The 16,150-nt window shown below is 39.8% G+C and overlaps 1 protein-coding gene across 4 annotated transcripts in view; it reads left to right on the forward strand.

The window, feature by feature from the left end:
• The window catches only part of man1a2 (mannosidase, alpha, class 1A, member 2), a 136,646-nt gene that overhangs the window by 62,868 nt on the left and 57,628 nt on the right, over positions 1-16,150 (forward strand). For all 4 annotated transcript variants that reach the window (XM_062431531.1, XM_062431532.1, XM_062431533.1 and 1 more), the window contains one exon: positions 15,919-16,037. In XM_062431531.1, the coding sequence (XP_062287515.1) occupies positions 15,919-16,037 (119 nt within the window). The remainder of the gene's footprint in view (positions 1-15,918; positions 16,038-16,150) is intronic.

The following is a 16,150-nucleotide window of genomic DNA, read 5'->3' on the forward strand; positions in this document are numbered from 1 at the left end:
GGCCCTGTTTTGTCCCCCCCCCCCCCCCCCTCTTATTCTTATCTTCAGTGAAAAGTAAGTAGAGCTGATTTGGAGCACAGATACAAACACAGCCTTTGTCTCGAGGGAAAGCGGTTCATGCAAGGACAATGTGGGGCCTTGTAAAGGAAACGTTCAAGCTCGGTTAGGAAAAAGGCACAGCTCAAGCAGCAGTGTCACACACAGCCAGCAAGCTACCTTACACTCATACAGGCCTTTTCCATACACGTGTACAGAGGCTTGGCCTGACTTGGTTTGACTGGGAGCGTCAGCCCAACATGGAAGACTCTTGGAGCTCCATCACACCAGGGCGACCTGCTTAAAGGTTTGTCTTTAACTGATGTTATGCTTGTCTTCAGTTGAAAAGCAGCGATCCTAGTGTTCATAGTCGCGACTGTAAAATGGCAAATTATTACATTTCATTCACTTTATTTTCTTCCCAATAAAAGTCCTCTGTTATTCAGCTATTTAAAAGCTTTTGATATGACATGGCTGAAAGCTGTCAGGAAAAGCAGATATTTGAAAGTAAAGTAACACAAAGAGAAACTAAACTTCAAACTAGAGCCAGAACGATATATCGGCCATCGATATTGAACTATCAAATATATTTCGGTAACGGTGTTTATGCTGTCCAATATGTACCGATATTTTTTAAAAGATGTATAGGCCGCATTTTATGTATATTTAATCATTTTTCCTTATTCAAGTTTAATATATACATATTAGATTCTAAGTGAAGTTTACTGTTTCAGTGCACTGATGTCATTTATATAAAAATTAAGTTTATTCTTAAACTGTAAAATATCATGCCTCCATTACATATCTTGTGTTTATGTACATATTCTGTAAATATAACATTGTTGGCCGATAAATCGATATCGATTTTTTTTTCTTTTCCAATATTTGTTTCGCCATCGCAGATAAATCAATATTGTAATTATTTTTCTTTCCTAATATCGCCATCGGCCCCAAAAAGCTGGAGAAGGGGGGTCATCACGCGTTAGCAGTGGGTGGTGAGTCGGGCAGGACTCTGTAGATATGGCCTATCTCGGGTGCAATGTGGCATGAATTGAGATGTGTAAACTGGTAATGGAAATGCAAATCAACGCGGCAGGGTTTGACCCAGTGCTGCCAAAAACCTGTAATACTCACTCACATAAACACATGCTAGAATCATGCTTGATCGTAAATCAAAAGTGTTTATAGTTGTTCTGAAAGGCCACATTTGAAGGTGAAGTGAAGTGAGCGTCGCAGAAAGAAAAGAGGCATGGTAATGGTTAAATATAGGGACAATGTTCATAGTGTTGCACTGGTTGTACACATGAAAAGTGACAGAAATCCTTGCGTAATGAATGAAGAGTTCTAGGTCTCAGAAAGTTACAGAAGTGTTTGGGAATCCTTCCAGCAGTTTCATCATCCAGTGCTTGGAGGATGACCTCAGTTTCTGCTTAAAAAATATTTTTCAGCCAAAAACAGAAGATCAGTAGTTCTGTCAGTTACCTGAGTCGCTTCTGTACAATCTCAGTGGAGTTCATCCATGTAGCTTGGAGTGATCTTATTGGAGTCATTTCAGTAGATTTAATCTCGTCTGCCAGCACACGAGGGAATCCTCTGATTGGTCGGAGGCCTGCCCTGCGTACTCTGCCTAGTGACTGTTATTGCTTTATTGGTTCCCCTGAAAGCTGGCTGTCTGATGATTTTAATCTAACCTTGCAAATGGAGAATCTCTCCCTCCTCAGCCACATGTCTTCCTCCGACAGGCAGCTCGGCACGCTCTCAGCAAAGTGATATTACAGTGTGCCTCGGGGTATGCAGGTGCCAGACGCCTGTTAGGTAGGAGGCGATGAAGATGATGCAAAACTGGGATGAACTCTGGACACCTGGCCTCTCTCTGGCCACAGTTGACTCATTAAGAGATTACTTTGTTGTTTGTTGCCCATAGAGATGAATTATCAGCATGTACTCAGTTTCAAATAACATACACATGCTGTTGTAAGGTGAGGTAGGTGTAATTTAAGTGTCTTCCTTTTTTAAGCAAGATTCTCACTTATAATAACATGTTTAAAATTCCAATAAAGCCTTTATCATGTTGGACCAGAGCATAAATACTCTGTAAGCTGTACATTTTTTCCATGAGCTCATATTTTGTAGCAAAAATTTACCTCCGTCTGACCATCTAGAAAACTTGTTGCTCTTTTGGTCAAAGGAGGCAGCTCAGTGTAGATTATGTTTGGGATAATGCCTCATCCAGAATCCCATCAAACCACAATACGAGATCAAACGCCGCTTTGATTCCCAGCTTTTCTAATCGATAGACAGTGAGGAGAGTAATCTTCTGTGGAGCTACTAGATATCATCCTTCCCACATTAGTTCTGCAGGGGCTCGTGTGGATACGGTGATAACCATGAAGTCAGAAGTCCAGTCCCGCTCACAGCCATGCCGTTATGCTTTTTTTTCCTCCACAGCAACTAGGTCATGTCTTCACATGATTGGCTCCCGGAGCGAAACAGCACATTTCACCCTGGAAAAGGGTTGCGTAGAGGCACCATGGCAATGCACCCATGGGTGAAGACCAATGAGTCAGGCACAGCAGAGCGAAACAACACAAATGACATGTTTATGTGAAGTTATGGAGTCACGCAATCCAGAATTCAGCATCCAAATGTAGTGCTATAAACTTAATACCTTGTATATAGTCGTGCATCACCGTGATGCTGTCTGAACTGACCAATAGAAGAGACTGGACATTTAGCATGTAGGGTGTATACTGTAAGCATCTTCATTATCTGCTACATGTTCTTATAATTTACAAAACATGAAATCCCATCAGTACTGCCCCATTCAGTAATGTCTCTGTGTTTCTGTAGCCTTGGTTGCATAATGCCATTTTTTCCTGGCACACGTGGTATGTTTGTAACCCCCCTTTCTGAAGCTCTGAAGGTGGTCGCAGTATATTAATCAGACCTAAGCATTCAGACACTGACTTTGAAGGAAAGTGAATAAACAGAATGTGAAAGGCTGGGTGAGATGGAGTAAAATGGAAAGAATTATTTTCCCTCCTATTCTCCCTTTGCCCAATGCAGTTATTATGTTGGAGAAACGGAGGGTGTGGAAATAAAAAAAATAGATGGAGAGAAAAGTGAGTGAAAAGGATGGAGTCTGCAGAGACACGTAGGCGTCTGCTTATTTGCAAATCAGCAATGTAGTTAAATTTATAAAAGCTCAAATGCTTGGGCGTTAGCATACAGTTTTTTGGGGGACGTTGTGTGTACCGTCCCAATACTGAGAACATACCATTCTGTTCCCCCAATTGTACAGCAGAACATATGCCAAATAAGTTCTACTTTTAAGAACCCTGTCTACACATATGTCTCTTATATCTCAATGTATTTCTGTTTAAGGAAAACATAAGTGTATCTCAATACTATATAGCTAGCTTGACAGCTAGGTAACATTAAAGCAAAAACAAAAAGAAAAGAAATACTAGCAGAATATTCAGTGCATCAAATTAAAATGATGATCAAAATCAGTCATTGAGCTTGTAGTGAGAAATCACTGACTATACCTTTAAATATCAATTCAATTGGTCAACATCGTCAAAACTATGTTCTAATTGTGCAAATGTTCATATATAAATATAGGATGGTGGGGAATGAAGGCCCTAATTTAGACTATTCCATTGTCTACATGGTTACACCCTTGCTCAAATGTACCAATTACCTCCAGCTTGAGTACTGTATATTGGTCCATATTAAAATAAAGTGCTGAGCGTGTCAGGTGTCAGGATGGATTGATTGCAGTAAAGTATTTCCTCAGTGACTATCTTGAACTTTATGAATTCAGCATGCTTTTATGCTTTTTAAACAAAGCACCTTGTAGTATTAATGTACATTTGTTGAATATACATTTGTTAAAGTTCATTTCAGTGAGGACTAAAGCTTGAACATCTTTTAAACAAATGAAAGTTGAAAGTCGGTACTTGAAAGAAGTGTTTAAAATCATTGATCAGATCTCCTGTTGGCGCATCACTTAACTGATCCACCTGACAGAATGACAGGAAGTTGACAGCTTGTATCCCCTATGAGTGGAGTTGTGTGTACTGTTATTTAGTGTATTTTCTATGATGTCTACAAACTGAAACAGTAGCTTTAGGTTGACCGTCTACCAATTTAATCCAGATCATCTGATGTATGAAAGTTCAAGTGATTTCTTTTTCAATACCAATTGGGGATATTAGCTTGATAAAGAGTAAGTCTACTCCAGGACCATTTCCTCATCTCCTTTATATTCATAAGCTCATAAAAACAGCCCTCCTTCAGCCCCCTGATTAAAATCTCCCATTACGCAAATCTACATTTTCACAAGTAATGGCGAAACTCCGTTCCGCTGGTTAATATCTGCTTAATAAATGCAACGATTTTCCCTTGTTGGATTAGATGCAATGTGACATGCTCCAACTGAAAACAATAAAGCATTTGGAAGGACCACACATTTAGTTTTTTTTTTTTTGTTTTTTTTTTTACCCCATTTTGCTGATTCCTGATTCATAGACTGGAATGTCTTGATAAATGTGGCAGTAGGGGTGAGAGGTTTCACTGCTGATCATTTTATAATGACTCCCTGAGGGCCCAAATATGCTTCCTTTTATGAGAGAAAGAGTAGAAGATATAATGGAAGATAAAAAGAAAGAAACCCTTCACTATGCCCTTCACTGTTGCTATTCTAGCACTGCATGTATGTACTTCACAGCTGTAATGATGGCAGTTATCTGAATGTTTTGCCACAATGGGTCATTGATGTCGGACAGTACACAAAAACAGATGTCTCAATTTTAACAATCATTACTGTATCATTTTTGTCTTCCTTATCGGAAGTCAGATCTAAGGATACAGTATGTTGTATGTTGTACAGATTGTCAAGCCATCTAAGGCAAATGATAAGCTTATAATAATAAAAGATCAGCTTCTCTGCTGTATCTCGTTGGCTGATTAACGACAGCCGCGACGATTAATCAATTGATCAATTAATTGATGGACAGAAAATGAATCTACAACTATTTTGGTCATCAAATTATCGTTTTTAGTCCTTTTGGGGTTTTTTTTAAGGAAAATTCCAATTATTTACTGGTTGCAGGTTCTCAGAGTTGAGGATAGGAAGCTTTTCAGTGTCATACAGGATAGTAAACTAAATACAAATCCAAAACTAAATTTCGATTTTCAACTCTTGATCAGACAAAACAAAACAGTTGAATAAGTCACCCTTGATTTTGGGAAATTGTTACAGGCGTTTAAGAATTTTAATCAATAATGAAAACAATTAACTCTTTTGTCCATTGGCCGAATTGCTTGTGAATGTTCAAATTTTTTCACTCAATAGTCATTGGTCCTTTTGGCTAATGAGTGAAACAAATCTATCAACCACTTTCATATTTCACCAGCATTTGGCTGGTGGCTGGTGCTAAGTTTGAGTCCTGACTGAAAACAATTGTCAGTTAAAGCCTGGAATGACTTGGTTGGAAACTCCATCTCCTGTTGACTCTTTAACATCAGACAACTTGATTGGCGACGTTAAAGTGTCTTAAATTTGCATTTAATGGTTACATACATAAATACTCACTATCCTCACAAGTTGATGGTCTGTGTAAAAGACATGGAAACCAAGGAGCAGCATTGTTCCTGTATAGCAGGGAATAGCTTGTTAGCCCTGGTATCATTAGTGTGGTCAAGAAGAACAGAGGTCGGTCAGTGCAGAGAAAACCCCCTCGTCAGTATCCAGTACCACACATTAATCTACATTTATTAGCCAGGTGTTTTTTCATAATGCACACACATAGAAAATATTAAAATGTGCCGTGTTTTCTATTCAGTTTCAGACCATCTAAAACAATAATGCCCTTCTTATGGTATTTTTGGTCATCAGAACCCTTTAAGCCCATTTCAGGTCAAATCTGCTGCTGTTACCAGTAAGTTTGTGTATCTCAACCTCTTCTACTGAACCTCTTCCATTATTTCTAGCTCTGCAGACTTTGGTTGGCACATTTGCAGTGCAAAAAGAAAACTGAAAAGAGAACTGAAGCCTGCTCCCAAAAAAAGATCTCAGATTTCCTTCAGAACTCCTCGACTTGGCCCTCCCTTACTCCTCTTTCCTTTCAGATTAAACTTTCAACAGGGCTGCCGATGCCAAATTGGACAGCAGGAAACAGGAGGATTTGCCTGCTGCTGAGTCCAGCAGGAATGTGCATAAGCCCTTCAAACTGTAGAAAAAATGAGAAAACAATAACCTAAGTTAGTACCCATAGGCTTTAGACTAGTTTTGTTGTCCACTATCTATGTGACCAGAGGACGATAAAGGTTGAAATACACAAACTAGTGCCATTGAATAATTGGATGAGTCATTTCGGAGGCATTGCACATAAAGCAGCTCTACATAACTTTGCTGTTAGGTTTTCTATTGATGTAACAAGCCTGTTACAGACTCAAGGGAGCAAAGTGCAGGGACATTGGTAAAAAGACTTCCTTTGTTCACCTGTTGGGTCTTTTTATCTGCGTCATGTTTGTTACCACAATGGAAATTGACGATTAGGACTGGGTGATGTTGTTTTTTATGCAAGGACTCCATGTGTTACAGTTGTAGATACACTTGTCAGATACATTTGTCTTGTACATTTGGCTCTGATTAGTTGATGTAGTGCCACCGTACATACTGCTGGCTTTGAAGGATTTGGTGACCTTTACCTTGCTTATACTTGTGAGTATATGAGTCCCCATTACCTACCCTCGATTCCTATATCTTCACCAACTTTCGTTGTTCTTCCAAATGACTTTGCTCAAGTTCCGCTGCCTTTCTATTAATATGTCAGGTACAACATCATACTTTTAACATTTTGCAGTAGATATTTTAATCTAAGCGGGGAGGGGTGGGGGGTAGGGTACAAATTGGACACTTCAAAAGACTAGATCGCTGTAACCCAGCGCACAAAGGGAAACAAGAAGGCAATTACCCTCCTAGTTACCAGCTCAAAGCCCGTGTCTCTGTCACAGTTGGGCAGGTGGGTAATTTAGATGGCCTTTTCTTTTCACAGAGTTAGAGAAGAGCGTACACGATGAAAATGATCCTACGTAGAATTCGACTTTCTTTGTGTCCTTGTAGCAGATTGCTGCCTTGAAGAAATATTAGTGGTGTGACGATACACTCAGCTCACGAGACGAGACAAGAGGAGATCACGTTGTCCCTGGTTTAACCACACCGTGCCAGGAAGGTGACAGGTGTGTTTACAGTGTTCGTGTGGCCGCAGTTTGCGCCCTGCCTGTTGGTGGTGGTGATTAAAATGGCTTAGTTAAATGTTTAAACAAGTTAAAAACTGCAGCGGATGTGCTGTAATATTACCAGTCGACAGCGAGTCTCTGCTGCAGTTCAAATCATTTAGCTTTTGTGTGTTTGTGGTAGTGACGTTACTGTCTGTGCTGCTGTGTGCATGCCGTGAACCATCGTGCAGCTACGTGCGGCACATGGGCACACGTGTGTAAAAATGACTGGCAAAAAATCAGACATATGAGATTCATTAATGGCCTGTAATTTTTTATTTTCTGGAAATTTGGTTAATTTGTGTTACATTTGGATGGAAACTTTGATATTGACTCTAATGATGTTAACAGCTGTAGTTTTGCACGGCGGCTCTGTCCAAAATAATCCAGGACAAATCACAAAAGAAAATACTGCCACCAGGTTTATTCCCACGATGTATTTAAGGTAGAATGATTATAGGACCGCCGCTGCACTGCATACACCCCTGTAGCAATACTGTATGAGTATTATAGGGATTTACAGCCTGTGGATTTTGTGCTGTGGAACTGAGTCCAATAAAATACAGGTTTAATATGGGATAGATGTGTCACAGTACGCTGCGCTGTTATTCATTTCCTTTCCTTTGTACAGACAAGGGAGCCCCATCAAATGACTCCGCAGCAACACCATGGCCTCCTGAGGTCCTTTGGCACCGGTCCTGAAGACAGTCATTCGGGCTTGGCTTTTTAGTCAGGGAGATCAGGTTGAGTGGAAGGCCCAGTCTAAACCAGTAACCCTCTGAGGCAGGAAACAGAACACAGCAGATGTTTCGGTCCGGTGCCAAATAAGTCAGTAACCACTTGTCCAATGCCAGCCAGACTGGTCTGAATTGGCTCGGGGAGTAGTCTTGGCTTTATTTTTTTTTTTTGCTGGGCTCATTACAAAACGGGCTGAAATGTCATGATAGACCTGGAGCAACAAAGGAGGATGATATGGGGGGGTGCGACAGAGAGGGTAAACTACTTAGTGGAACATGATGGAACAAATCCTCAAGTATCGGGTTCAACTACAAAACATGATATTCTTTCTTACCTTATAGTTGTGTCCATTATTAATGACCATTAACCTTTGTGATTTTGAGTGAAAAAACACTTTATCTTATCTAGCTGGGCTAATATCAAATACTGCTCTTTCCAGCTGATTTTGGCTCCTTATAGATAACTAAAAAAGTGAGGTAATGTAGAAACAATGTCAGCACTGCATAGTCTGTCCAGCAGACTTCATTGTTTACAATAATCTGTACCAGCTGAGTTGGCAGAGAAGCACGACAGCTGCGACGACATCAGTGCTAAATCCAATTTTATAATGACTTGTCTGATAACCAAATGAAGCTCCTCTGCTTAAAAAGTGCTATATCATGTAATCATTTAAAGGACCAGTTTACCAAGTTTCCTACATATCTTTAGTGGTACCTATCCACGCACACACACACACACACACACATGCACACACACCTGAGCTCTCCATCATCTCCCAGTCTCCCAGAGCTGACAGTTTACAAGACAGGGAAAGAGAGGGAGTAAGAGAGGTAGGGGAGAGAGAGAGAGAGAGGAGACTGAATAATGACATCACATTTTCCAGCCTCTTGTGAATTCATACCGGAGAGCTCTGAAACCTGTCGCCTAATGAAACCAGCACAGTGAGAGAGCGAGGGAGGGAGGGAGCGAGCGCGAGTGTTTGAAAGACAGAGATAATGGGAGAGGAAAGGGAGAGAGGAAGATAGAGAGACAGACGTGTGTGAGATTGTGATGATTGATAGAGGGAGGAAGTTGGACAGTGTTCAGTCAGAGTTCAGCTGAGGTAGGTAGAAAGGGGAGTGTACATGTATCTGTGTTGGGAGACTGTGTGTGTGTGTGTGTGTGTGTGTGTGTGTGTGTGTGTGTGTGTGTGTGTGTACTTAGCTGATAGAGTTTGTGTGTGCATGAGGCTTTGGCGATAATTCCCCAAATAAATAAAACTCTTCCTGGCCAATTTGTCTCAGATAACGAGCGCTTGGCATCTCTAAACCTACTTCTTGGAAGTGCCAGTTCAGCTTCATTCGATGCACTTGGCGTCATTTTAAAAGGAGCACCGAAACGAAGGGAGGACGGCGGAAAATCGACAGCTACAGACAGCGTTGTGTCGACAAGACTGACAGAGAAACAATACAAGCAGATATGAAAGGGTTAAAAAAGTAGATTTAGCAAGGTGAGAACGCTCTGTGAAAATGGGTTGACATAACTGTGGCAAAACACACCTAAAGAAGGGTGAAAAGTGTACGTGTGCATCAGGGTTTAAATAGAACGATCAAGGAAAGATTAGGGAAAACACAGTGAGACAGTGATGAATGAGAACAAACAGATGGTTAGGTAGAAGAAGGAGGGGCAGATGAAAAGATGGAGGGTGTGTTGGAGCAGAAAGGAGATTGAGAGGGGAAGCTGTTGGGGTTTGATCACAAGGTTATATCAAAAACATGAAAGTGAGCTGACACTCTCAAGGTTGGGATAACATACATAAAGATAAGTGAAATGTAAGTTTCTTTCTTTTGCTTTGACGTTTCTACTGAAATTATAGATACGAGGAATATTCTCAGTAGGCAAGACCTGGACATTTGGATGACTTAGCTTTCATTTGTGAGAGTTGACCAGCAGGACGGTGGTCAGAGCTTCAGAGCTAGCTTGTCTGCCTTGGCTAGTTTAACTTTTAGCTCATGTTTCTTTTCCTCAAAGTGTTTTCAATGTGTTTAATCACAGTAGCTGTAGGCATAACGTACTCGGGTTCAAAGTACCAAACCAGCTCTTTCAATCCTTCTCCATCTAACATATTGATTGGAAGCATATTGTTCTCAATCATTCACCACACCAAGCTAGCAGCTACATTATATTTGACTGTGAAAGTGAGACATACACAGACATGGCCCAAGTGCTTGTTCTTAATGTGGTAAAGCATAGTGCTACTACTACTGCTAAACTGAAGAATAGCATCACATCATTTACATTTGACTTTGTTGCCTTTCTCGAGCAAACAGTTCCACACCCAGCTTTGTTTTTTACCTCAGCTAGCAGGGAAGCCATTAGCAGAGTGTGCATGCCTATAAATCTATAGACCAACATGTGTTTAACAGTTAACCATTGACATACCTAGCTGGACCACAACCTAAACATAATTAGTCCAGCTTTTTGTCTGCCACAGTGTACATATCTGCTCTGTAAATGACTTATCCTGTGTTCTCCTTTGAGAAAACATCTGAAACCAAAAGGGTGGAAGTTAATATTCTTTGGTTTTATTATGGTACCCTCTAGTTTGACATGATTTAGGTGAAATAAGATGATCTGCTTATGTAAAATTCAATACCGCAAGTCAAGTCTTAAATAAAGTGATAACGTGGTGTTCTCTCATAGGCAGATTTGACAGTCACACTGAGCCTGACAGCATCCTGCTACACAACACGCTAAAGTCTCCTTATTTAACTTACAAACATGAACACGTGTTGTCCTGCACTGTAGCTTGTTAAATGAGCCACCAAACAAACATTCACCAGGGAAAAGTGCACCGCTAATGCCAGTTAAAATAAATAGCTAATTAGCTGCTTAGCTGCAACACATTAAACAGCATGTAAACATACCGGTTAAATACACTGTCCTACAACAGTTTGTTTACTTTGTCTCTGTTTTGTTCAATGTAGAATCATTAACAAATACCCTTTTCTTCATTTTCAGGGTAGATTAAATTAGATTTCAGTTTAATTTCGAGATTAATTGTCATTTTTATTATATATATATATATATATATATTCTAAATATGTTATTTTATTATTTATTATTCTAAATTATAAAAATGTCATCACTCTGAAACACTACATGTAAATTTATTTTTTTTAAATTATTTTATCTGTACAACCTGACAGTTCATCAGGGTCCTTGTAAATTGTATGACCCACCACACATTGTTAGATGTGGAAGTATTAATCATATGGATTAATCAAGCAATGGAGAAGCAGATTATATTGATGTTAATTATGATGAGCCAGTAATCAATCATTGTTGAGGAAAGTTATGTAATAACACACCAAAAAAAGTAATGCATATAACATTTTTTATGAAATGAGATGATTGCTTCTAAAGCTCACCAATACACACACTCTGTATTCATACAAAAACCAGGTGTAAAAACTCAGCTAAGCTATGCTAACCATCTGTTGGTTGTAGTGTTATATTGACTGGTCAGATATGAGAGTGGTATCGATCTTTTTATCTAACTCTCTGCCAGAATGACGTGGGGTGGTATGTGGGGCACCCTGGTAGCCTACTGGTTAAGACCCATAACTCATCACCAATTCAGAGTAAGCATATTTCAACTATTGCTTTAAATGTTTACAGTTAATGTTAACCCAATAGAGACTGTGTGAAGCAATAAAAGGAATACATTACAGGGCAGCTTTCAACTGAAAAACATGTGATTCAGAGGAAAACACTAGTTTAAAGTCACAGTCTGGTATATTGAACTATGAAACTAAGATACAGGCAATCCCTCTTTATTAATCATTTTATCCAATGAACCTTTTAAATGATATTTTCTGTAGGATTTCTAAGTTAGTGTTAAAGCCACGTTCAGGTTGAACAACTACAAAATGGACCTTCAGGCACATGTAGCAGTGCTACGTTGCAGTGAATAATTCTAAAAATAATTAGGACTGCAGCTCTTGGTATTTTAGAAGGAAAACATAAAATACCAATAGTGTGAAGCTACCATCTGTGTGTAAAATCACAGCGATGTTGATTTGTCACTGTGGTGTTTATCTGTTGTGAACACAGAGGAGGAATTATATTCAGGAGCTGTTATACCAAACCTTGACATCAAAAGAATATTCTCTCACTCAAGAAATGTTGACAGGCCTCTATCTTTGCCTCAATGGTGTCACATTGCTATGACCGCCTAAAGCGTACCTGTAGGTGATGAAAGTGACAGAAGGGAGGAAGATGGGGGTTGTTGGGTGCAGCAGAGGGGCTCCGCTTCACCAACAGTCGGGCCAATCTGTCAAGATCCGGCAGGCGGCCAGGGCATCTCGCTATCAGCCCTGCCCGCCTGACTGCAGTGTATTTTTAGAGTGATTTAGAGGTTCCTGTCTATAATGATAATAACACTGCAGCTCCTGCATGAAGCCAGAGTCTTCTTTTTGAATGGAGTCACAGATAAGAAGGGGACGGTGGGGAGGCTTCAGGAATTTGCAGGAGCACACGCTGTAGCTGACATGAAATGAAATGAGGATTTAAAGGGCAGTGCCACTGACTTTAATCATTGGAATATGTTGATAATATACGTGCGTTGAGCTGGAGTGAATACAGCCAGCAGTAGTAGAGAGAGATCAAGATGATCTGATGAGATCTTAGAACACCTTGCTGCATTGTTTTACATATTAATGAGATTTCCTCGACTCTGCCGTTCCTCCTGAATCCTTACAGGAATGCAGTTGTTTCTTTTCATCTAAAGGCATCAGTGTTGTTCTCTCTACAAAAGGAAGAAGTCTCTGTATCTGTCTGTACTTCACTTAGCCTATCTCCACAAACGTCCATCTGATCGACCTCACACTCGGCGGGTGCTGAGAATCCAAGGTGTCAAATATGGTGCACATGCCATACGTTTAATATGAATAAACTTTTAATAAAGCAGCGACGAGCAAGCAGCTCCGCTCTGTGCAGGGGCAGGGCGGAGCTCTGCGATTGACTCCTGCATGTCAGAGACGAGCCAGAGAAAGGTGCTCTAAGGATAACAAAGAGATTTTAATTAGGAATGTTGACACTGTTTAACTGATCGGCAGCAGCAGCTAGTACACAGGAGGTGTTCAGGTTCTTTGTTGAACGTAGGGCACCTGCGTTTTGGAAGTGCATAGACTCCACTACACAATGACTGCAGTTACTTATGTAAAACAAAGGAATTACATCTCACAGGCAGTTCTAAACAAGTTTGTCTCATAAGCTTCACTACAGACAAAGCACACATTCCCACTATTATATCACTTATTAATTATAAACTTTGTGTATAATAGAATGTTAGTTTCAACAGTTTTCTTTTTTGTATGTGTTGAATCATTGATACTGGAGGTCAAGCAATCCGCCCATTAGGAACAGGTTTGGTTAGTTATAATCAATTCATATTAAATAGCTCTATAATAATAACTGGAACCTTTGGATGCAATGGAAGAACTGAAGGTTTTTTGTTTAACTTGATGAATATATAGTACTAAATGACCCATATTGTAAAATAGGGAAAAACAGAGTATCTCTCTTTAATCATTTATCTCATTAGTGTAACTGTAATTTCAATGTCACTATGATGACACGACATAGTCTGCTGCAGTAGTGTTAACCTTAATATTGAGACCACAACTCATGATATCCACAACTAGGGTGAGACCAGTTGTGCAAAATGTTAAATTATACTGAAAATATATCAGCTCTTACAGCAGGAAGCTGAAATGATTATTACTCACTTTTTATGTTTCACGCTCTTAGACATCACCACTAGGACTTTCCCGACTCAGGGTATTCACAGTCAACACAGTCGGCGCTTCAAACCGCTGCACTGACTCGGTCAAATTCCACACAGTCAGAGAAATGAAAAGTGTGCTTTCCAGTATTAGTTCAGTTAGAAAATCCAAAGCGCAGCACTGAGTATCTCTCCTGGTGGCTGGAGAGGACAAAGACTCGACTGACTCGGGGTTTGGATGTGTAATATTATGATCAAATCCTGTCCTCGGAGGATGTGATGGTGACAGTGCTTTCAGCGCCTGCAGTATAAAAAAAAGCCTCAGAGTAATAGCTTTGCTTTATTCTGAGATAGCAGAGTTAAACATTGCTGAGCTGTACAGTATCACAACGATGAGCAACACCAACGGTACTTTATGAGTTGCAACTTACTGAAAGCAACAGTAAGTAACATTATTATTTCTGTGGTGCACAAAATGACTGTAATATATTTAAGAGGTTGATTAATTACAGCGACTGTGATTAAACGTCAGTGACCCGAATCACAACGTATCTCAATGTCCAAACCATGACTCTCAAGTGAATAAGGAAAATGATAGTCATTATCATTTTATGCTGATATGACACCTTTGATATTAGACCTCTGCACTAATTAGCGTTATGCATCGTCTCTGTTGTGAGATATTAGCTTAATTGCGTCTTGCACTTGCAGTGTACTGTGTTCCAGCTGGTATAGATTGGAGGGATTCCTACTTACCTCATTACAGGTGACTGTTAATATAGGTCATACATCATCTAATGGCTGTAAGAAAAATTAATTTGAACCCTCATTCAGTGTGCTGCACCGCATGCCTATCATTTTCTAAAGCAAAAACCAAGAGGACACTGTACAGCCTCAGTGAAGCAGTCGCCTTGAACAACTTACGGATAGCTGCGTTCCCATTTTGACCCGGTCTTTGCAGTCCTAAAGCTGCCTTTTCAACCTCCTTATTAACAGTCGAGCACATTCCGGGGGCTTGAAATCTATTTGTAGCATATCAATTGAGATGTTGAATATTAAGGATTTAAAATAGTCAAATTTGTTGATTTTTCTTTTTAAATATATATATTTTTTCATGCTTTCGTGGGGGATTTAATATTCCCTGGTCCACTGGCTTTTCAAGATATTGATCAGACTCATTTGTGAGCTGTAAAAAAGAGAATAGAGGGCTGATGACTGTCTTTGATGCTTGATGAATGACTAAAGTAGCAGAACAGTTTTGAGGCTGTCTAATATCTCTTGCTCTTTTCAAATCCCATTTCCTTTTCCTTTTGTCTTTTTCTTACCTCTCAACTTTCTTCTACCAGGGCTTCTCTATTCCTCACACAAACACAAACTTACAAACTCACACTGTTCTTCTTGTCCACCAGTCTTCCCCTGAAAACAGTGGATGGAGAGTAAGAAAAGGGCAGAAGTATGAAATTATAGTCAGCTGTTAACCTTTCTCCAGCCAGAGAGAAAAAGGAATACTCAAATACTCAAAAACTGGATGTGAGAGAGCTGAAGAGTCATGGAAAACAGGCTAATTTACAGTCTGTCCCCAGTGTTCCTCCAGTCACCTCATGTCACAGTGCCTCACACTGGTTGGGGGATAACATTACACAAATTATTTGGGGGGAAAAATTGTTTAAGTTAAGATGATTAAAATGGTAGATGAGTTGACTTTGTGATTGGTTTATTGGTTTATTCTCCTACCTGACTATCATCTAATCATCATATTCATAACAAGCAAGAACTTGACACAATTTACAGCTCTATCTATTTAGAGTTTGTACTTTTCCCCCATCTCCAGGGATCTGTCTCTGACGAATGTGCTTTCAATTACAAGTTTTAATTGCATATTTTAAAATGAATCTGAGTCATTTCTGATTTTTCACTGTAATTAAGTGCGTTAGTTTCTCCTTCACAAATTAGGCCCATTGTGTTTTCTGATTAGTTTTGCATGAGTTAGTCCTAGAGGTGCAGGGCTTTTAGATTAAATAAATTGGTTAATGTGTGACTGGACAATTGAATGTAATTTTCTTATCTGTTTTACTACGTGTCTTCTCCAGGTAACTCCCAACTGGGCGCGACCATTGTGGATGCCTTAGACACCCTGTACATCATGGGTCTGCATGACGAGTTCAAGGACGGCCAGGAGTGGGTCGAACAGAATCTGGACTTCGGTGTGGTCAGTACCTACTTTGATTTTATACTTGATAGTAAGAATATGATCAGGACACTCAGGACATATTACACCAGCATTTGGAAAGAGCCTCACATTTGAAAATGAGTTCAGATGTC

This window comes from Scomber scombrus, chromosome 13 (assembly GCF_963691925.1).
Source record: "Scomber scombrus chromosome 13, fScoSco1.1, whole genome shotgun sequence".
Classification (NCBI taxonomy): Eukaryota; Metazoa; Chordata; class Actinopteri; order Scombriformes; family Scombridae; genus Scomber; species Scomber scombrus.